The 20,561-nt window shown below is 51.5% G+C and overlaps 8 protein-coding genes across 8 annotated transcripts; 3 read left to right on the top strand and 5 right to left on the bottom strand.

Moving 5' to 3' along the window:
• Positions 1–184: 184 nt before the first annotated feature.
• N0V89_012453 (uncharacterized protein) lies at positions 185–1,059 on the top strand (the record flags this gene model as incomplete). Its single annotated transcript, XM_056221174.1, has 3 exons — positions 185–570; positions 624–719; positions 777–1,059. The coding sequence occupies 3 exons, from the start codon at positions 185–187 to the stop codon at positions 1,057–1,059; spliced, it is 765 nt and encodes a 254-aa protein (XP_056065161.1).
• A 316-nt stretch (positions 1,060–1,375) lies between these two features.
• On the bottom strand, positions 1,376–2,677 carry N0V89_012452 (uncharacterized protein; the record flags this gene model as incomplete). Its single annotated transcript, XM_056221173.1, has 2 exons — positions 1,376–1,632; positions 1,894–2,677. The coding sequence occupies 2 exons, from the start codon at positions 2,675–2,677 to the stop codon at positions 1,376–1,378; spliced, it is 1,041 nt and encodes a 346-aa protein (XP_056065160.1).
• A 1,182-nt stretch (positions 2,678–3,859) lies between these two features.
• N0V89_012451 (uncharacterized protein) lies at positions 3,860–4,840 on the bottom strand (the record flags this gene model as incomplete). The annotated part of the gene is made up of 1 exon (XM_056221172.1): positions 3,860–4,840. One exon carries the CDS (start codon positions 4,838–4,840, stop codon positions 3,860–3,862), a length of 981 nt encoding a protein of 326 aa, XP_056065159.1.
• Positions 4,841–5,497: 657 nt separating this feature from the next.
• On the top strand, positions 5,498–6,385 carry N0V89_012450 (uncharacterized protein; the record flags this gene model as incomplete). The annotated part of the gene is made up of 1 exon (XM_056221171.1): positions 5,498–6,385. The coding sequence occupies one exon, from the start codon at positions 5,498–5,500 to the stop codon at positions 6,383–6,385; it is 888 nt and encodes a 295-aa protein (XP_056065158.1).
• Positions 6,386–6,745: 360 nt separating this feature from the next.
• On the top strand, positions 6,746–8,191 carry N0V89_012449 (uncharacterized protein; the record flags this gene model as incomplete). Its single annotated transcript, XM_056221170.1, has 1 exon — positions 6,746–8,191. One exon carries the CDS (start codon positions 6,746–6,748, stop codon positions 8,189–8,191), a length of 1,446 nt encoding a protein of 481 aa, XP_056065157.1.
• Positions 8,192–12,279: 4,088 nt separating this feature from the next.
• Positions 12,280–13,299, bottom strand: N0V89_012448 (uncharacterized protein; the record flags this gene model as incomplete). The annotated part of the gene is made up of 2 exons (XM_056221169.1): positions 12,280–12,894; positions 13,174–13,299. The coding sequence occupies 2 exons, from the start codon at positions 13,297–13,299 to the stop codon at positions 12,280–12,282; spliced, it is 741 nt and encodes a 246-aa protein (XP_056065156.1).
• Positions 13,300–13,930: 631 nt separating this feature from the next.
• Positions 13,931–16,801, bottom strand: SEC59 (dolichol kinase; the record flags this gene model as incomplete). Its single annotated transcript, XM_056221168.1, has 2 exons — positions 13,931–16,101; positions 16,153–16,801. 2 exons carry the CDS (start codon positions 16,799–16,801, stop codon positions 13,931–13,933), a joined length of 2,820 nt encoding a protein of 939 aa, XP_056065155.1.
• A 483-nt stretch (positions 16,802–17,284) lies between these two features.
• APE2 (Aminopeptidase 2 mitochondrial) lies at positions 17,285–20,143 on the bottom strand (the record flags this gene model as incomplete). The annotated part of the gene is made up of 2 exons (XM_056221167.1): positions 17,285–19,781; positions 19,989–20,143. 2 exons carry the CDS (start codon positions 20,141–20,143, stop codon positions 17,285–17,287), a joined length of 2,652 nt encoding a protein of 883 aa, XP_056065154.1.
• Between the last annotated feature and the right edge of the window lie 418 nt (positions 20,144–20,561).

Genomic DNA, 20,561 nt, shown 5'->3' with positions numbered 1-20,561 from the left:
GCTGGTGCGGCAATGCCGCTGGGACGACGGTATATAGCTTGAACCTCGATATCGAACACCATCTGATCCTGACTTCACAGGCACCCTGACCATAGCCGTGATAGGCACCCTAATATTATACTCGACCACACTCTGGATTTCTACCCACGGGAATCTCAACAGAGACGTACACGGTAACAACATCATGGTCCTCGAAGCGCTCACAGACGACGCATTTATCATCCCAGCCTTCGTTTTACTCACTGTCTTACCGGTCACGTACGGTTTCCTCAAAGCAACCTTCTTCATTCTCTACCTCCAGCTGTTCTACCAGCTCCGATGGATGCGCATCGGCGCCACAGTCGGGCTTTCCGTCAACGTTGCGACCTACACAGCGTTCACGATTGCGACGCTGTATCTCTCCATCGTGCGTAACATAGTCGTGTACGGGATGGTCGCTATTCCCATCTCCGCTTTCGGACTCGCTTCCGACATCACAATCCTCCTTCTGCCTATCATCGCTGTCGCCAACCTGAAGGTCACCAGGAGGAAGAAGTTCGGCGCTATGCTGATCTTCCTTTCAGGCCTGATGTACGTGGGCTGGTCTTGCATTCACTATCTAGGCGAAGACTAACGCATACCAGGGCATGTGTCTGCTCGGCTGTAGCGTTGTATTTCCGAACGAGGAAGGGTACGACGGAGAATGTTATATACCTACTATTTGCGACGAACATCGCCATGTGAGTCAGCCAGCCGCAAAGGAACCGGTTGGCTTGTAGAACGCTAACGCGCTACAGAACGTGCGAGCTGATGATAGGCGCCATGTGTGCCTGCATGCCCTCGTTGGCATATACGTACAGGAACGGGCAAGCTTTCCAGGGCATCCGGGATAGATTGTCAAAGCTGATGCCGCCGATCTTTCTTCGCGGACGCCCTGCGACCCTGCCGACGATAAGGCATGCCGCGAGCGACGAGGATCTGAGCCCTGTTCTGCGGAAGTCGAGCTCGCCTTCGACAAAGTCATTCGAAGACATCGAGCTGGTGGACTTCTATCGAGGCGTTAGTGTTCATGCTGGCTGAGCGTCTTTACGTGGACTGATGATGAAGCATGATCATGCGTTGTCTGCAGTGGAGTCCGCACGATTGGTCGGTCTACCTACAGTAACTCTTCGAGTACTGGCATAGGCTCGAATATGGTAATGGGTATGACGAGATGTCTACGTCTTGATAGCATTTAACAGCGCTTTCAAGATTGGCTTGATAAGGAGCTATTCAACAGGAGCAAGCCTCCAGATCGTTGTAGCGTCGGAGAAAGACGCAAAGAAATTAACCGTTCGACAGAGGCTCCACGTGGCTAGCATGCAGTGGTTCTCCACAACAAACAGATAATTGCACGTCACCGCCGGTTCCGGTTCCGGTGCGGTCCCGGTCCCGGTCCGATACGCATTCTCCCATTACCGGCTCCAGTCGTTGCATGCACACCAGGTCGAGCCCCAGCCGCATCTTGCCATCGCCGAGATTCCCGCTGGCCCTGATTGTTCTCAGGATCCAAACTCCAGTTGCGAGAACAGCGCCTAAGTTTCTGCAGGACCGGTTTTCCTGGGTAGATCTTATAGAATGACGTGCTATGTAGAAGCTCCTGAAGCGACTTCTCTAGTCATTGTGTATTGCTTTCCACTGTCTCTCGTTCGGATGTCTTACGGATACAGTATGCTATAATCGGTGTCGCGCGTCAGTACAACAATGGGTATCATCGTTACAAACCAAGCACAACAAAGTGCATCAATCCACCTGATCCGTTTCAACACTTCTTCCTTAACACCCACCCATACTTCCAAATCCTCGCCCCTGTACACAAACACCATCCCACAAAACTGCTCGCTCCAGCCCAACAAATCGTCGTCGTATAATCACTCGCCTTCAGAATAGCCCCGCTCAACGGCCCTCCCACTAACGCGCTAAACCCAATCACCGTCATCGCCATGCCCAGCCTCGTCCCCGTCTTCGTGATATCATGCGATAGCGACATGATCGCCGTGGAGAAGAGAGACTGAAATGCCGCAGCAAAGATGCCGTAGAACGCGATAAACGTGTAATAAGTGGAGATCGAGTTGACTCCGAGCCAACAAAAGAGGATTACGGTTGCAAAGAAGGTGCAGAGTGAGAACATATTGAGGGGCCCAAGGTAGTGGTCGCAGACGAAGCCAGGGAGGATGCGGAAGGGAAGCCCGACGCCGTTGAGGATGATGACGAGGTTGAGAGACTGCGTGTATGGCATGCCGAGCTCGTCGCGGGCGAAGGAAGCGACCTGTGTATGTGTTAATCGGATATATTCCAGTTGTACCAGATCAGAGGCAGTGCTTACATAGTAAAACACAAAGTAGATTGCCGGCATCAAGAAGCAGACGCCCAGGACGAACAGAATATACGGCACATCCCTAAAAGAGTCTGGATCCCAAAGCGGGCCACTCTTTCTCGGAGGAAGGCGCGGCTTGGAAAGTGCGATGACTATGGACAAGCAGGCCACATTGATGAATCCAAGCACTCTTACAGTCCAGCCGAATCCTACTTGGGGGAGGAGCTGCCGCACCACAGTCGGATAGATCATGCCACCCACTGAATTGCCTACAGTCACGAGTCCAATAGCGAAGCCACGGCGTTTCGCGAAGTATGTGGCCACCAAGCTCATGACAGGCATGAAGAATGTTCCACCTCCAAGCCCGGTACAGATTCCTTGTGTTAATAATAGTTGCCAGTAGTTCTTGGCTCCACTCATGGTAAATATCCCGAGGATTTGAATAGCAATGCCAAGCGTCACCGTAGGGCGAAACCACCCAGCGTCAAAAGCGCGTCCACTGAAGATACCGACGACGAACAACAAACATGCTTGCGTGGATCCGATCCAGGAAATCGTCGAGTTGGGCTCAGGCAGTATAGCTGCGTAATACGTTTGAACTGCGGCAAAATTAGTCAACTCACTCTAAAAGGAGGCCAAAATGATCAAGACTTACAAGCGCCAAAGGAGTTTACGAAACCCCATGTATTTGTGACGGCAAGCCAGGCGCAGAAGACCTGTGTCCATGCACGAAGGCCACCATCAGGAGGTGGACCAGGATTTGTTATCGAGTGGGTGGTGAGGTGCGACGATACTCGTGCCAGTGCGTTGGATGTTGCTGATTTCGTTCTGGTCAAGGGATTGCCTTGCCCTTGTATCGGTAAGAAAGTATGGTCTGGTGTTGGTGTCCGATCTGGTAACTCGGCCTTTTCTATATTGGAGTCCATCTTTTGATCAATGACGAGACGCAACGCTAAGCTATACAAGATATCCCATGCAATGAATGTTCTCGTTGTTGTTCACAGACGTTTCTTGAGAACTGCGAACCGCAAAACCCTGAGTAAAATGTTGAGTCATTAAAGATGGGGATCGCGCCCTATGTGTATGCAGTATAGATCATCTAGTGCACCACCGGGTCAAAAGCGACCTGCCGACTACGCCGAACTTGAGGGGGTCGCCGAAAGGAGTTCAAAGCCGACCCTGCTAGACTTTTATGCCGTTCATCGGAGAGAATGGCGATGCGGAGTTCTAAGCGAACGCTACAAGGGTAACTATCAAATGTGGATGGCTAGCGTCGGCTGCGTGTGGGGACATCCGAACGGTGAACGGAGATAAATAGTTGAACTTCACGCAGATAGCGCGCACAATATCCTTTATGATGCACGCCAGGACACTGGACATCTGGTCATCAACCGCGAAGTTGACTCGGCCCAGAAAATCGAGATGTGTAGCAGCGCCGTGGTATATGCCAAAAAACAGCCACTTCTACCAGATCGTAGTCCTGCTAGCTAGCGGAGCTTTTCGCAACTCATAAGTCGCCAGCCTTCATGCCACTGTCCCAAGCGGCTTCGATCCAGCGGGCAACACACCTCGAAGCACATAGGCCAGATCACGCTCATGATGAACCGCTGTGCCATAGATCCACCTCTCTTCGCTCTTTTTCCAATACCTGTTTGGTAGGTATGCCTCCAGCAAATGGTAATTGTCGCGATGATAAGGAAACTCCAAGCTTAACGGCCCCGGTTTCGATAGGAAGGCATCTGTACCACGAGCAGCATCTTCGTCTGTCATCTCGACGTGCTTGCGCTTATTGCCCTTATTCTTGGACTGCCTTCTGATTGCCTGTATGGTGCTGTCGAGATGCATCTCGAGTATTCGTGCATGCCAGAGTGGGTTCTGCAGAGCGGTGCGGACGACTTGTGCATTCCGACGCACCAGCTCTCGGTTCCACTCAGGTGTCGTACCTCGTGGTATCATAGGCAGCGGTTCGCCCGTGTCAAGGTGCGTCTGCCAATGCGCAAAATCAAGCGCCACACAGAGGTTATTCCAAGCCAGGATGCAGGAAAGGCATGTGCATACGAAATGCTGGTCCGGCGGTTGCAAGTGTTGATAGGGCTTGCGATGGATACCAAGAAACTCCTGTCGTCGTTCGTCCACCAGCAAAGGGCGCGCGGAAGCATCTATCTCGGTGAGAAGCTTTGGTAGGACGAGGCATTGGGCGAGAAGCGTGTAACGCTGCTGAATGATGGCGTTACCGATGACGTTCGAGTTGGCATCGACGAGAGAACGGAAGCGGCGATTGGTATGACTGAAGTTCAGGACATCTCCTGGTTGCAGATACGTAAGAGATTCAATGATCAGCTCAGTGGGCAGTTTCGTAAGACTAATGATGGCATCGCGTTTGCGGTCCCGCTTTACCCTCTGCTTCTTCTGGCGCTCGGTGCGCTTGGAGCGTAGCTGTAATGCAGCTGTCTTGTCATCGAGAGGTTCTTCGTCGTCGCTATCGTGGGCTATATGGCGTGGCATTTTGGGCGCTGTTGTGGTCACAGAAAGGGCGGCGGGGGCGATGATGCATCCCGAAATATGGTGTAGTCAGCAACCAATCGGAGGTAAGTGATCTCCGGGATCCTGGCATTGAGAAGGGGGCGCCAGAATCCTTTTCACATGATGACATGCGTCTGATCGTCTAATCGTCTAATCGGACGTAATAAAAAATTAGATAGCAGCGACTCGATCCCCCAAAGGTCAACTACGACGCTTGATCAAAATGTGTAGCACCAGCAATGTGACTGCATACGTCGACTTGAATTGACAAATCAAAGAGATGCAGTAGGAATCAACGCCACTATTGGCTATCGTCATATGGAGATGAGTATTCCTGCTTACGATGTATGGCGATGTCGTGCTTCGAGAAGAATGCAGAATTAGGCCGGGGATAAAACTACACGTGATCTTGGCTTAATATGATTGGTCAAATTGCAAGCCAACTGTGGCGTCATGGTCATTTCTAATCATGACCTTACACATCCGGCCCGACCTAGTCGCGGAACGCCGCCGCATATAAGTATACTCAGAGTCGGAGTCCGAACTTCAAGTCCATCCAGATATAAGTTCATGTCTTCAAAGCTCCAGCGTCTTCTTCGTCCAGCCCAATCAGCCAATTTGCATACAAGCGCCAGAACGATGACAACAGCACAATTCATCCACATCGACCCAACCTCCTTCACAGGGAAGCCATGGGCTAAAGTCGATGGCCCTGGATGGTCCTACAAGCAAAATCCTCACCAGCGCGAAGTGATCAGCCTAATAGGACAGGAAGACAAGTTCAACACCGACAATGCGGGCTTCGCGGTCTACAAGTCGCCCGCCAAGGAGAAGTTATTTGAAGATGACAGCACAGTCAGAAACTCTTACTATCCCGAAGTAGAGTCTATGCTCCGCTCGAAACTGCCTGGAATCAAGAAGGTCGTCATGTTCGATCACACGATCCGTCGTCGCAAGAAGGACGCACCGCGCCAGCCTGTCCAACAAGTCCATGTAGACCAAACGCCAGGTGCTGCCGCCGCACGTGTCCGTCGCCATTTGCCAAAGGAGGAAGCAGAAGAATTGTTGAAGGGTCGCTACCAGATTATCAATGTATGGAGACCAATCGAGAATCCCGCGTCGGACACGCCTCTTGCAGTAGTCGACTGGCGCAGCACCGAGCCTTCGGATTTCGTTCCTGTGGACCTTCTCTACCCTAAGACCTCCATCAACGCTGACGGGGATGCTCGCGGAAAAGAAGTCCTGCCTGATGCTGAATCTTCGACATCAACTGAAGGCTACGAAATTTTCGGCGAGACACTCTCGGTTGCACCAAACGACAAGCACAAGTTTTACTACATGAAAGACATGTCTCCGGAGGAGGTGATGCTCCTGAAGTGCTACGATTCACGGGGTGACGGCGAGCCGGGTGGGAAGAAGGGAACGGCCCTCAGGGTCGCACATACGGCCTTTACGGATCCAAACACTCCGGCTGATGCACCTGGTCGCCAGAGCATTGAGGTTAGATGCTTGGTGTTTTACGAGTAGGATCTTAAAAACTGTAGTGGGATTCAATTTGAAAGTATATGGTATGATAGCGTTTGAGTCAGAGGTACGCACTATTTAATTTACGAATGCATGAAAAGTCTATTCTAGTACGACATAATGGTTACACACGTACGCTCTCGAGTCATTTACATGCATTTTGAGTCATTTCGTAAACGCTCGGAGAGATGCAGAAGCGCGCTCAATCTCATTCGTTCTTGCCCAATTCGTAATGTTCACCTTTCACCTCAACTCGCGTTTGCTGGTTGTTTACCCAGTCCATGTGTCAACAGCATCTCTCCGTCGCACTATTTACACCTCAAGTCGCGCTCGCATAGCAATACTTCATGATATCTGAACGCCATGGCCTTGGGCGGGTATAAGCGCGTCGCGCTCGCGGCGTTTCTTGGGCGGAAGCGTGCACAAGAGCGAGATAAACCACGACAACCCCAGGAACAGATTGTCAACCGCACCCAACCCAGCTCGGATCCAGATCCTGAACAAGCGAAACAGGACGAAGCAGCACACACGAAGGTCAAGTCTCGCGCTGCTATTCTGCACGAGAAAGAGAAGCGACGGCGAAAGAAAGCGAATCAACGGCAACGCGAGAAGGAGCAGTCACGGATTCACCGCCAAGAACGGTGTCTCAATCGCCCCCAATCAGGCTCGAAGGTAGCTCGCGAACAGATCAAATCAGAAGAAGCGGTAATCACGAATGTACCATCTTGCACTGCGCACTCGCACAAGAAGGAGAAGCAGCAGCGGTCTAATTCAGAGGAGCAGAGGCTCAAGGACTCAGAACCGTCGAGCGAAGAGAAGCAGCGACTTCAAAACGAAGAGAATAAACGACTGAAGAAGCTGAAGAAGCGGCAAAAGCGTAGGAAAAGGATAGATCGGCAGACTGAAGAGCTCCAAGAGCAGTCCTTCGGGACCACAGAAGATCCTAGCAATGTGCCGGAAGGGGCAGCGCATGGTTCTCCAGAAGTCGGTGACTTTGCGGACAGCCATAATTCTTCGGATCGTGTTGAGGAAGTTGACGAAGGTGCGAAGTACGACCTCGCCGTGAAGTTCCGGTGGGTAAAGCTGAAAAACGACATTCCGGAGCCCATCCAGGATAACTTCTTCGACTCCGCCTTCGAGGACGACCATCAGCTGCGGAGCAAGGAGCTCAAGTCAAGGCAAGAAGAATTCGATGCCCCGAAAGAGCCATATCCTCAGCCACACCGGAGCCCAGCTCACGAAGAACAACCGCGAACGCCTACACGCTCTCCTCCGATCCAAGAGCCCGTAACCCCAAATCAACCGATAAGGACTCCGGACGTCCTGGTAGTCACGCCCAGCAGACGACGCCCCAGTCCGCAGCTCGAATACATTGTCTCACCGAAGTCATCTGCGCTTCTTCAGGCCGCAGCCAACATGCTCGTCACCCTCAAATCCCGTACGGCACGCCTGAACGCGCAAATAGCCGCTTTCAACACGCAACTGCTCGGTTTACAAACCAAGCAACCGTCGCCATCGAAAAGGAAGTTGGATGATGACTCGACATCCAAGGCGAAGATCCTAAGAAAGATACTCCGCGCGATGGAGAAACACTCGAATCAGGTATTCATGATGGAGTTTGCTCTGCGAGATCTGGTTGACGAAGGAGACGAAGACTTGCCGAAATCTCTGAGGGAGACAGAGGTGGAGTTTGCAAAGTTGGTCAAGACCTATGAGGGCAGGATGCACAAGCTTATGCGAAAGTTGTGCCCGGAGGCGCTGGAGATGACGTTGAAGGAGGCTGATGATGGGTTGGATAAGAATATGTAGGATGTCGTAGCGCGAGGTACATAAGCAAGTTTGGATTTCGCCAAAATGAGTAAGATAGATTGAAGTCAGCTCACCTGCCCCAATGTTACAGGAATAAACGAAAAGATTACCACGTATATGGCAGTGTTGAGTTTCAGACATAGGTCTGAAACTCCACGACTTTGAGATATGCTGTAGCCGCCCACCTCTTTTAATCAAATTTCTGCTATTAGAGTTCATGACGGTATGTGCATTTGCGAATTTCCCTGTCTTTCGGAAGGGAAAAAAGATTGAAGACGATATAATGTTCGCATATATGACATGACAATAGCCGCTTATGCAGACTCTATGCGCTGCATTTCTGTCAAAAAATTGATCCTACGTCTCGACTTATACAATCCTGCAGCCATATGTAGCGTAGCGGTGTGCCTGTTTATACGGGCAGTGGAAGCACCTCATGGGCGTGTAGTTTCCTGTATAGGTATCAAATAGACAGAAGATAATCGAAAATAGATAAACATACAGCAACAGAGAGCGCCATTACGAAGTAAACTCATACTACCATCCAACAACAGCTGGAAAAAAAGAGGACAAAAAGACAAAAAGAACAGTGAGGCAGTCCCCCAGTCGGAATCGAACGCCCGCGCTCAATCCCCGAGGTCTCGGGTCATAAAGTCCCTAAGGCAACCGGTAGGGCCAACCCAAAGTTCAGCGCAAGGTACTAATCCCGCCCATCGAGGGGCTAGGCTTTGTACGAGAATTCTTCTGAATAAATAAATATATATACCCACAGAATTCTTGGTGGTGAGCGAGTGAGTGTTTGCGGTGCGTGCGCGCCTGCCTTCTTTGTCGAACGCAAGCACTCACTCACTTCGACTGTGGCCCTTACACCTAGGCCCAATTGGTACTCACCTCTTGCATATGCATTCTCTACGATCTGAGCACTCTCTCTCTAGGCGCAAGGATCGCTTACCATAGTTCACATCTGATCGCACTCATGATACTCAGGATAGACTACTTGCTCACAATATATCCGGAAGACTTGATCGAATGAATGGCGATCAGGAGCGCGAAAGTAATCGTAGTCGACTTACTTCATGTCTGCAGATCGGGTCATTGAAGAGACACCCGTTGGTCAGCGCCATGAACATGCGAAAACCAAAAACCGACGAGGTCGCGGACATGTGCAGCACGACCGCCGTTCGAAAATGAACTTCAGCCAAAGACGATGTCTACGTTTTTGGGCGTCCAGACTTTTCCACGTGCTCTCACTCACCATAATGAGACAAAGTGCGGTTCGAAACAACGACTTCCTTGGCTTCTAGCTATGCAAGCGGTACATCCATCCCTTTATTGCAGACGAACTTAGGCAGACTATAGTAACGTCGAGCGTCAATCCGCTATCCCCATGTGGCATGAGTGAATTATTGATTCAAATTATTGTACGCATCCTAAGTTCATCGAACGCTAGACATATCAAGATGGACGTTTTCTTCCCCCACTACTCCGATGTCATGCCAAATGTACTTTTAGAACCAAAATTTGACAAGCCTTTACAATCCAAATGAACCTACCATGGTGACTTGCTTCACAGCGACAGCAATTAGTAGTAATATCCTAGTCGTACAGCCTGCCTTACAGATGCCACCAGAAACAGGCAACAACGCAATTGAGAGACATGGCTGTAGTAGTTGGGCAACTAACTTGCGCTTGGATGTAAGTTCCTTCCCTCGACATGTGAAACAAAGAAGTTGTCTTGAGGGCTCGTGGTTTGCACTAGCAATTTTGCAGTGCAGCCTATGTTAGATTAATCCCTGTCACATGGCGAGCTTACCCTTTAGACTATGAAACGCACTATAACAGTCCATTGAATCTGAACTATTATGGTGTTGTTTAGGCACACTAAGATAATATATTCTGTTTTTCGTCACACAAATTGTGTGAAATAAGCATAGAAAATGACCGTTCAGCAGTTTTGTATTTCTATACTGTAATAGCTAGCTCGCTAAGAGGTCCTGTTAGCAGCGGAGAGGTTGGGCGAATTGAAGCTTAGGAATAGCGTTCCAACATCCTTAACATCAACTCGATACCATCAACTCAACACCATCAACTCGATACCATCAACTCAACACCATCAACTCAACACCATCAACTCAACACCATCAACTCAACACCATCAACTCAACACCATCAACTCAACACCATCAACTCAACACCATCAACTCAACACCATCAACTCAACACCATCAACTCAACACCATCAACTCAACACCATCAACTCAACACCATCAACTCATGATTGATAGCTGTTCGTTGGGACTAAGAATTGCAGTGCAATTCGGCATATGGTCAAAGTAACCCTCATTTATATGCAGGGTTTGGTTGATGGCTTTTCGTTGGGGCTAAGAATTGCAGTGCAATTCGGCATATGGTCAAAGTAACCCTTATTTATATGCAGGGTTTTGATTGATGGCTGTTCGTTGGGGCTAAGAATTGCAGTGCAACTCGCTTCGCATCCGAGGCTCACCTTTTTCATGCGCAAAGTGAGGCGAGCTATAGGACGAACAGCAGTCGGATACGGTCATCTCCACCAATAAAGGGTAGGATGATGGCTGTTCGTTGAGGCTAATATTGCAGTGCAGGAACATGTGTTCTTGTCCACTGCGAATAAGCATGCGGGTGAAGCGTGGTGATTGGTAGTCTGCGCTGCTGCCTAAAATCAGGCGCATATACAAGGCATGCTTGAGGCAGCTGAAAGCTCGGGATCTTCGTATTGGGTCACCACCGATGCGTAGGCAAACGAAACCTTGGTATGACTTGTCCTACAAAGCGTCTTTAATTCGTAAGTTCAACACGACATCCTCGCCTAAGATCGTAGTGGTTCAAATTGTATTTGTCTGTGCTAAGATGTTGCGCATTGCATATGTTCAGGCCAAGTGTCATGTGTCGACTTGCATATCAATTATGCCAACAAGGCTGACAAGAGGTTACTATACATTACAGCCAGAGTTTTCAACGATCAAGAGATGTATGTGTCACTCTCATAACTGAAACCTATGGGATCGAGATGCTCAGTAAGAGCTAGAGTCATCATATACAACATACACGGACGTTCCCCACTAGACACAGTTAGGACGCTCGGAGACCCGCTCTCTTAAGCCTATGAAGAATTAAAATGTCTTATGGAGGACCGCAGGCAAAGCAGTTCGCGTGTCGTCATAAACACTCAAGAAAGAAAACATGTAACAGACGCACGCCATGCCAGAGCCATAACAGAATAAACGCAACGTAAATTAGAATCGCTGCGTACCCTAATTCAGATAGGACGCAATGCTGTTCTATCATATTCGAAACTTCCGGCAAGGTGCGAAAAAACAAGGTGCGGAAAAAAAAGCAAAAAAGATAGAACAGTAGGCTCCTGTCCGCCCGCGGGATCGAACCGCCACAAGAGTCAGGCAGGATCACCTAAAGTTCAGATATAATACACGTAGGCAACCAACCCGCCATTTGACATAAGACTAGGTATCGTGCAAAGTTAACCTTAACAACTATAATATATATACCCGGAGAAGTCCTGTCCCTTAGTGAGTGAGTGTATGTGCGAGTGTTTACGCGGCGCGTGCGCGCCTGCCTTTCTTGTCGAACACAGCTATTCACCTCCGCTATGGCTTTCCAACTTCAGCTATTCGAAGATCGGCTCTTGCTGCTTAGGTCATCACGAAAGTTGAGGCGCAGTAAGCGTTTCTCATTTCCTACCATCTTTGAAGTGAGGCTGCTCGCCCAGTAAATTATCGGGGAATGTGAATGACCACACAAAAGCCATTTCAGGCGCGACACAACCTGAGTATTTGAGTACATTATCAAATCTCTGTGTCTCACTAAGACGATTAGAATCGCATGAACTGCGGAGGCGAACACCAAGACCATGAATGGAAGATGAAGATCATTGAGGGCTCTATTGAAATCAGAGACCTCTCAAGAGGGCATAGCCCAAAGCTCACTTGGCTGCATTTACAACGCCTAGACAAGACTCAATTTGCATACCCGGGTATCATTCCACGACCCATAACGCCAATGACAAGCCAATCCCTGAAAGCCTAGCCCCGCCATCACATCTCCTTCAGCCCTTTGAGAAACTCTGAGTCCATCCTAACTCGGTCCCTCATGCGCATCGAAGGTAGGTAATGCGTGTAGTACCAGACGATACCCTGCAAGAAATCGTGCGCGAAGTCCGGGTGCCAGAATTGTTGATGCAAGAATGAGGCTCCCTCAATTGCATTAGGAATGACTCTGTCGTGAATGAAGATTGCGGAGGAGAAGATAATCTTGCGGAGGAGTATGTTCTTCTCACAGTTGGGCTTTCGATGGTATGCGTTATCCATGGCTTCAATCCACTCGGTCATGTCGTACTCCATCGATATGAGCCGCTCACGAAGTGCAGCCGTGGTGAGCCGCTTGAGGAAATCGTCGTCGAGTGCATATGATGCATCATGAAGGTGGATGAGTGACACAAGCCCAGACATGGTTCCCGTGTAATCTTTATAGAGCGGCGCATCTTCGGGGGACGAGATAGCTTTCTTGATGATCATTCGCTTCCCATGAGTCATGGCGACTCGTAGCTCGTACCAGAATGTCACAACCTCATCCAGGATGTAGGGCGGGATATTGAGGTTTGGGCAGAGGTCGCTGAAGTTGATCAACATGGGCTCGCGGTGGGTGCCGTTCTAGTAGGAATTAGCTTGAAGTACAAGTGCATGAAGGCCTTGCTACTGACAGCGCGATGCTTTGAAGCCTCCATCTTCATCGTGTTCGATGTCTGCGTTGCGAGTGGCGCCAGAATTTTCCAGGTGTACCCTTGATACATGATGAAGAAATCACCCTCCTCGAATTGAGCTGACAAATAAAAATGCCGACTGTAAATCGTTAGAACCTGACCAATATGACCAATGCAGACTCTTTGCCTACTTATCCCTCCTGCGGCTCTGCATCTCGTGCATGCTCACCACTTCGCCGGACACCGTCTGCACATCGATGCGATCCTCCGCCCACTTCTGCATTGCGCTGGCACTGGCAGGCTTCAACGTATGTATCGGCGCACCCTTGAGATCGGATCCATCTGCGGGAGCCATTGTGGGCGCGTGTCGAAGTTGACGTGACGGCAAGCGGACAGATCGTGAAGCCGCGTTCGAAAACCTCAGAAAGTGCGGTGCCAAGCATTTCCAAAAATCTTGAACGCGTAAGCGAGCGGGTGCGGGCCTTTGTTACTCCGGCGAGCCGTCAAGGTGAGGTGAAAGGTGAAGGGAGCATTGACGGGGTTGCCGTGACGATGACCGGCGCATCGTGCCTTTACGAACACTTCGAAGCGAGATCAGCCGCGTAAAACGGGCAATTTGAGGGTGCCGGGAAGGCTAGAGGTAAGAAAAGAGGCTCTTCGATGGACTAAAGTACCCACAAAGGACCGCCTCGCAACTGATATGATTCCGATGGACTATCCTTTACCTATCACCTCGTTTGCGCTATCACCCCACATGACATGCATGACGAACGCATGAGGCCCACGCGTTCGTTTGTACAAGAGATTGCGGTGTGAGCCGTTGCTAACATCCGAGCACATGATGCCTGAAAAGTCCTACGATGTCTTACGGATCAATGATCATTTTGACGAGCAGATGACACATCCCCCAGAAGACAAACGCAAAGTCACTCAGCAAGGCTCAAACAACGGAGGGTAGAATACCTTTTATTGGATGGGTTCAAGGGCTATAACCCGACCCCTCTGACAAGCACCCACAACACCACGGGCACGACAACATTGTCGTTCCCTCCTGTCAACACCGCCTCCTCCAGACTCGCTCCCGCAGCACAAACAGCTGCTTTTATCACCATTTTAACACCTTCCAAGCCCCACTCTACAAATGTCCTCTCCGATTGAGGGCCCCATCCAACAATAAGCCACACTTTCCCAAGAACTAGGCCGACCGTAACCGCAACCGCAAAGGCCAAACTGCCCTCGAGCGACTTCCCACCCGCCCAGGGCCATTTTCGTCTTCCGTAGCGTCTTCCGATCAAAGAGGCAGCGGCATCCCCCATTCCCACGCACACCACACCAGAAACCATACTAAGATCCCTCCTCTCCACTTCCCACCCTTGCCACGGCTCCTCTCCCCTCCTCTCCACCCCCGCAAGACTCAACCACAGCGGAATCGCACACCCAATCAGCAGGAATATGTGACTAACCACCACAGGGCCACGTAAATCGCGCCCATCCACATATGGCGTGAGGAACGTGGCAATCGGGCCGCTGAGAGGCGGGAGCTGGCTCGCGCGGATAAGGTCGAGGAGGAGGAAGATAGCGAGGACAAGCGCGAGCGCGAGGGCCACGAAGCACGGGTCGATGAAGATGGTGGGCAGGAGCATGAGCACCATCATGCCGTGGAAGACTTTGCGGCGGGTGTCGACTTCGACGACAGAGGTAAGGCGGAAGACGACGACCAATCCTCCTAGGATAACGCTGACGCAGTAGGCGCAGAGGAGGAGGCGGACGTTTGCGGGTCCGAGGATGGTTTGACGGAGGGTTTCAGCGAGGGGGACATGTTGAGTCCATTGCGGGTCGTCGGCGTCGAAGAGGGGAGGTAGCGCGATCCACCAGCCTAGGTCCCAGTTGAAGACTTCGAAGCGGAGGCGTCGGATGTTGCCGAAGAGGTAGCCGAGTGCCCAGCCGAACGGTTCGTGGTTGTGTAGGGCATACTTTCCGATGGTGTAGCGGACTGGGCCGAGGATGAGGGCTGCTACAACGAAGTAAAAGTATGCGGCATAGAGCCACTTTCGGTAGAGAGCTTGTGTGGGGGTGAGAGTGAGGAAATGCTGGGCTATAGATTTCGTACGTCGACTTTGCCGATGTCCGTTTGGTAGTATAGTATTCTGCATGGGAAGACTGGCAACTGTGTTGCGTCTTCGGGAAGCTGATGCAGGTGGGGGCGACCTCAGCTGCCCAACCTGTTCTTGGTAACCTGTTTGGTTCGGTTCTACAGCGGATCGGGGTTCAAGTCCGTTCGGGTTTGCGGTGTTGTTTCTCATAGCATTTAAAATGTCTAACTTCAAGCTCTTAGTCTTTGTCAGAGTATCCTGAAACAAGGGGTCTTCCTCATCAGCATCACTGTCAGACGTTGCTCGAGTGGCGCTGTGTGAACGAAGGCTTTTGTTGAGCACTTGCAGAAACGATTGTTGTGCCTGGATGACCCGACCCGCGCGTCGAAATCTCCACCGTGGGATTCGCGCCAGGGCTACTCCCCATTTGAGAACTTTTCCGCAAAGCACAAAGAGGCTGACACCTCCAATCCAAAGCATAGTTCTCAGTATACCACCCTGAGGAGAGTCCGCAAACAGAAGAAAGTCAATCAATCCGATAGAGAGAAGGTGTAGTTCTGCAGGGAGAAGACTTGTGGTTGTAAGGTAATGCAATGGTGGTAAAAGTGCCTGATGCAGTGGGAAAAGGCAGACTAGCAACTCAGGATGCAATCCATGTTCTGGTGGTGGCAGATCAAGCTTATATGGTGTCGATGCCAGAAACTTAGAAGGGAACTCCGTGTTCTCGGAGGCAATCAGAGGAAGTATCGAGACGAACCAATGAAGACTCGAATAGCCCACTGACGAGGTTCCGTAAGGTATCAACTGGTGCGGTAATGCTGCTAGCCCGAGAAGAATGTTGGGCAATAACGCCCTTGGCAAAGTCGAAAATAGAGAGATAGAAATCAAGACTGGTAATACAGCGGGGTATAATATTGGAGCTGGATCGAAAGCGGCTGGTATGCGTATGCGCTGTCGGAAACGAAGGTTCGAAGGAGGCTGTTTCCGCCACGAGTGGTACAAAAGTCGAACTGGATATAGAGCTAGGACGCCGGCCGTTACGAAGACGTGAGTAAATAGATCTACTGGGGAATTATTAGCACCCATTCTATTGAAATCGTACAGCATGAACTAACCTCTGTGCCATTGCAACAGCTTCTCCCAGCAATTGCACCCGCCGACGGCCAAGATGCCAATCACCCCAAGCAATGCCGTCTCAGTGGTCCTCCTCACGACCTCATTGCGCCGTCTCTTCAAGTACTTTTGCCGCGCTGCTTTTGCTTCGTCATCGGTTGGCGAAGGCTCTCCTGTCCGTGACCCCTCTTTCCTTGGCCGAAAGTACTGCTCTGAGAGCTTGCGCCCTTCCTCATCCACCAGCGATGGGGTCAACAAGGGTGTTGCATCGCCTGCTAGCCCTGAGCCTCGCCCGTCACGCAGTCCTTTACGCGGCCTCAACGGTGGTGCTGGCAGTGCCTTGACAAAACCGTAGCCCTCGTCGTCAGCCTCTGTTCCGCTCTCGCTTGGCGACTGAGATATTCTCTGCCTTCTCCTATCATCCTCATCTGATACTGTGCCTTGTGATGTCGGCCCGGTTGTTCGTGACAGGTCGTTGCTTGACGACTCAGAAGATGGCTGAGCGTTGCGCAGCTCGTGCTGGCGCCGGTGGTAAGGGTGCGGTGAGCGACGAAAGAGCTCGAGAGCTTCGATATCGGACGTTGCAGGCGCTTCCAATTGCGCCTCGGACGGTTCAAGTCGCGCCTCTGGCGTTTCTGGAGCATGCGCCATGCTGGGTAGACGTAGTACTCTGGTGGGGACAATGCGCTTCAGCTTCACGAAGGTGGGCAAATGTGAAAACGAATGGCGCAATGAAGCCGCATTCTAGCCAGGCTGCCACATGTTTGGATCAGAGGGGGAGTGTGGAAGCATGGATGGTGCGCGCTGTCTAGGAATTCTCACATGTTCGGGCGTACGCGGACCTCGAGTAGGCTGACGTTGCTTGTTGAACACAGCTTGCAGGGTTACACCTGCGCGCCAAGGCTGCTGCAATAGGACACCACGTTGGACATCACTCAACAATCAAGAAGGCGATCGATGAGATGAGAACTTTTACAATTGATTATGAGGATATGCATTTCTATTGTACACGCATCTATGCAGATGTCTTATGCTGATAAAGTATCAGGGTATATACTGGCATCGCTCGTGTTGCTATCTTTCAACACGAGATACCTTTCAGAAGCCCCTTCTTAGCCTATGTGACTTGAATATTTACAAGTACTTGTTCTCCTTTAGCCAAGCCTTCACATCTTCTGAATCGCGCTCGATCCAAGCTGCCTTCGCACTAATGGCGTCAATGCTCTGAGCAAGCGCCTTGTCGAAGCCCTTGGTACTCTTGTCTGCGAAGAACGCCTCGATCTCCTTGATATGCTCCTTGCGCGTGAAGCTGGACGTCGAGATAGAGACGACTGAGCTGAGCATGCTCAAGCTAGGAGGAAGCCTCTTCTCAAGCTCCTTCCAGTTCTCCTGTGTCCATGCCCAAAGAGCCTTGATACCCTCTGGGTGCGTACGCAGAGATGAGAGCGGCAGGTAGATATCCTGTGCCTTGACGTCGTCGCTCAGAGACAAGGCCAAAGTGCGCTGAATGAGTTCAGGAGTCTTAGCACGACCCAGAGATCGCATAGCCGTGTTACGCTCATCGCTCGTCTTGGCATTTATGGCCTCGTTCTTGACTACATCATACTCTGCCGCACCACCGTTGCTCAGAACAATAGCATACACGCTGCCACGGAGGTTGGGGTGGATGGCGGATCGGTCGCCGTTCTTGAACTTGTTAAACATGTCGAAAGACGCTTTGACGATAGAGTCGTCTTTCGCAACACCAGCAGTACCGAACATCATTGCCTTGAACTGCTGCTCAAGATGTCCATCCTTTTCGGTGAAGGTCCATCCCAGCTCGTGTGCCTTGTCCTGCGTCAGCTTGAGCTGGAAGGTCTTGAGAGCATCCTTGACAGCTTGGTCCTCAAATTGCCAGGCAGAGCGCAGCACACTAATGCGGCTGCTGATTTCCTGCCAGACAACGAACTCAGTCTCGTCCTTGAAGCTGTCAAGAAGTGAGAGGATACCAGACGTCTTCTGGTAGCCCGAGGTAGCCAGCGCTCCAGCGTCAGCAATCATACCCGCACGGTCTTCCACGGTGAGGAGTCCATCCTTGGCGGCAAGACCCAGTTTCCGCAGACGTTCGGGGCTGTACGAGGTGCGGTAGATTCCGGTGTGGTCGGCGTTGAGCTTGAAGAAGTCGAGGTCCTTGAGCTTGAAGTCAGCTTCGCGAGTGGTCAGAGCCAGTTCCTGGTCGACGCCTTCCTTGGTACGTAGGCCGAGGAAGATGGGGTAGAGGGTCTGATCCTCCTCGGGCTTCACATCAGCCGTACGCAGGAAACGATTCTGCTTGAGGTGGATAGAGTCCGACCCTTCGGTAACAGTGACGACGGGGAAGCCGACATGCTTAGTCCAGATGTCCATGACTTTCTCGACATCTTTGCCGCTGGCGTCGCTCAGTGCCGCCCACAGATCACCGGTCTGGGTGTTGCCGTAGGCATGCTTTTTGAGGTATCTCCGGATTCCTTCCATGAAAACGTCTTCACCAAGGTACTTTGAGATCATGCGGATGACACAGGATCCCTTGGAGTACGAGATGGCATCAAAGATCTGATTGATCTCATCTGCACGCTTGACAGGGACTTCGATTGGATGGCTGCTGCGGAGCGAGTCGAGCGACAAGGCTGAGGAGAGATTATCGGTAACGTACCCCTCCCATACCTTCCAATCGGGATAGAAGACGTTGCACGAGTACCAAGACATCCATGTTGCGAACCCCTCGTTAAGCCACAAGCCATCCCAGAAGTCCATAGTGACTAGATTGCCGAACCACTGATGTGCAAGCTCATGCTGCACAGTCTCGGCGACACGCTGCTTGAGGCTGGCACCGCTGTTCTTCTCGTCGATGAGCACATCAACGACACGGTATGTGATCAAGCCCCAGTTCTCCATAGCGCCTGCACTGAAGTCGGGAATAGCGACCATGTCCATCTTGGGCAGAGGGAACGGGCTGTTAAAAGTCTTCTCGTAGAAGGCGAGCGTCTTAGCTGCGAGGTCAAGCGAGAAACGGCCGTGTTCGATATCTCGGTCCTTGGGCGCATACACGCGAACCGGCACGCGGAAGTCATTGGTCTCGACATAGTTGAGCTCTCCCACAATGAATGCGAGGAGGTATGTGGACATGAGCGGTGTGGGGTTGAAAGTGACTGCCTTCCGCTTCTCGCCCTTGACGACCTGAGACTCCACCGTCTTCTCTGAAGCAACATCCATGTTGCTCAAGCAGGTCATCTTGTCTTCAGCGACGAGTGTCACGGTGAAGGTAGACTTGAGTGCCGGCTCATCGAAGCAGGGGAACGCGCGGCGGGCATCGGTAGGCTCCATCTGCGTGGTTGCCAACCATGTCTTTGAGCCATCCTCGGCCTTGAACGACGAACGGTAGAAACCCGCCATATTGTCGTTCAATGTGCCCGTAAATGTCAGGGTAAGCGAGGCCTTTGCCCCGCCTGGTATGGTATCCTTGAAGCCGACCTTGGTGGTTTGAGCATCGTCATCGTTGGTAAGCTCTGGGGAGCTCGAGATAAGTTTATCACCGGACGTGACCTTCGCGGAGTGGATCTTTAGGTCAATGGTGTTCAGTGTGATCTCTGTGGAGTTCTCTACCACATCAAGACTATAGCGGGGTCAGCAAATACGACAAGTTGTACAACTGGCAGGATGGCCTCCGAGGTAGACCAGAATGTATGATACACGAGCCGATTATAGTGTTCGTCTGAGGCGCCTCGGGTTTTGCACTTCGTACAACTCTCTGCATCATACATCCTGAGTCAACTTGCGCGGGGTACCGTTCTGCCCAGTTGCGGAGTGTGCAATTGCGTACTCAATCGTCACGGAGCCCTCATAGGTGGCCTTCTCAAAGTCGGGCTCGAGGGTCAGGTCGTAGTGGAGAGGCTTCACGTTGGTGGGCAGCACCTCGCGCGCCTGCTGGACGGCCATGGCGGAGCCCTCGTTCTCTGCGCCGAATTGTCTGCACATGTTGCGGCGATGGGAGCAGTGTCGGACTTGGAGAGGGAGTGTGGTAGTAGATTGGCGAGGGGCGAGGGTTCGGCGGAGGGGTGACTCTGCTGCAGAATGGCGTGGTGAGGTCGGAGTGGTGGGGTATAATATGGTGGAGCTGGGGCGCGCGACACTCAGGAAGGAGCGACTTAGCGGAACGCGACCGCTGCTACTGGCGGTGATGGAGCGTATTCGACTCACGACCGCCCCTGCCCCGGCCGCAGACGCTGGCGCTGGCCGCCGCAGGGCAATCCGTGATGCTCTCTGCAGGGCGCCATACTGTCTGAGGAAGCCCATCTACGTCGAGATGGTAAGCGGTGAAGCGCCAATGACAATTCGTCGGTGAAGGATGTTGCAGCTCTTCCGTCCGAGAAAGGCAGGCGTGCCAAGCCGTCCC

The sequence above is a fragment of the Didymosphaeria variabile genome, assembly GCF_027946475.1.
Source record: "Didymosphaeria variabile strain IMI 356815 chromosome Unknown scaffold_10, whole genome shotgun sequence".
Lineage (NCBI taxonomy): Eukaryota > Fungi > Ascomycota > Dothideomycetes > Pleosporales > Didymosphaeriaceae > Didymosphaeria > Didymosphaeria variabile.
The sequence above is the reverse complement of the archived record's forward strand: the minus strand, read 5'-3'. Positions and strand labels throughout refer to the sequence as shown.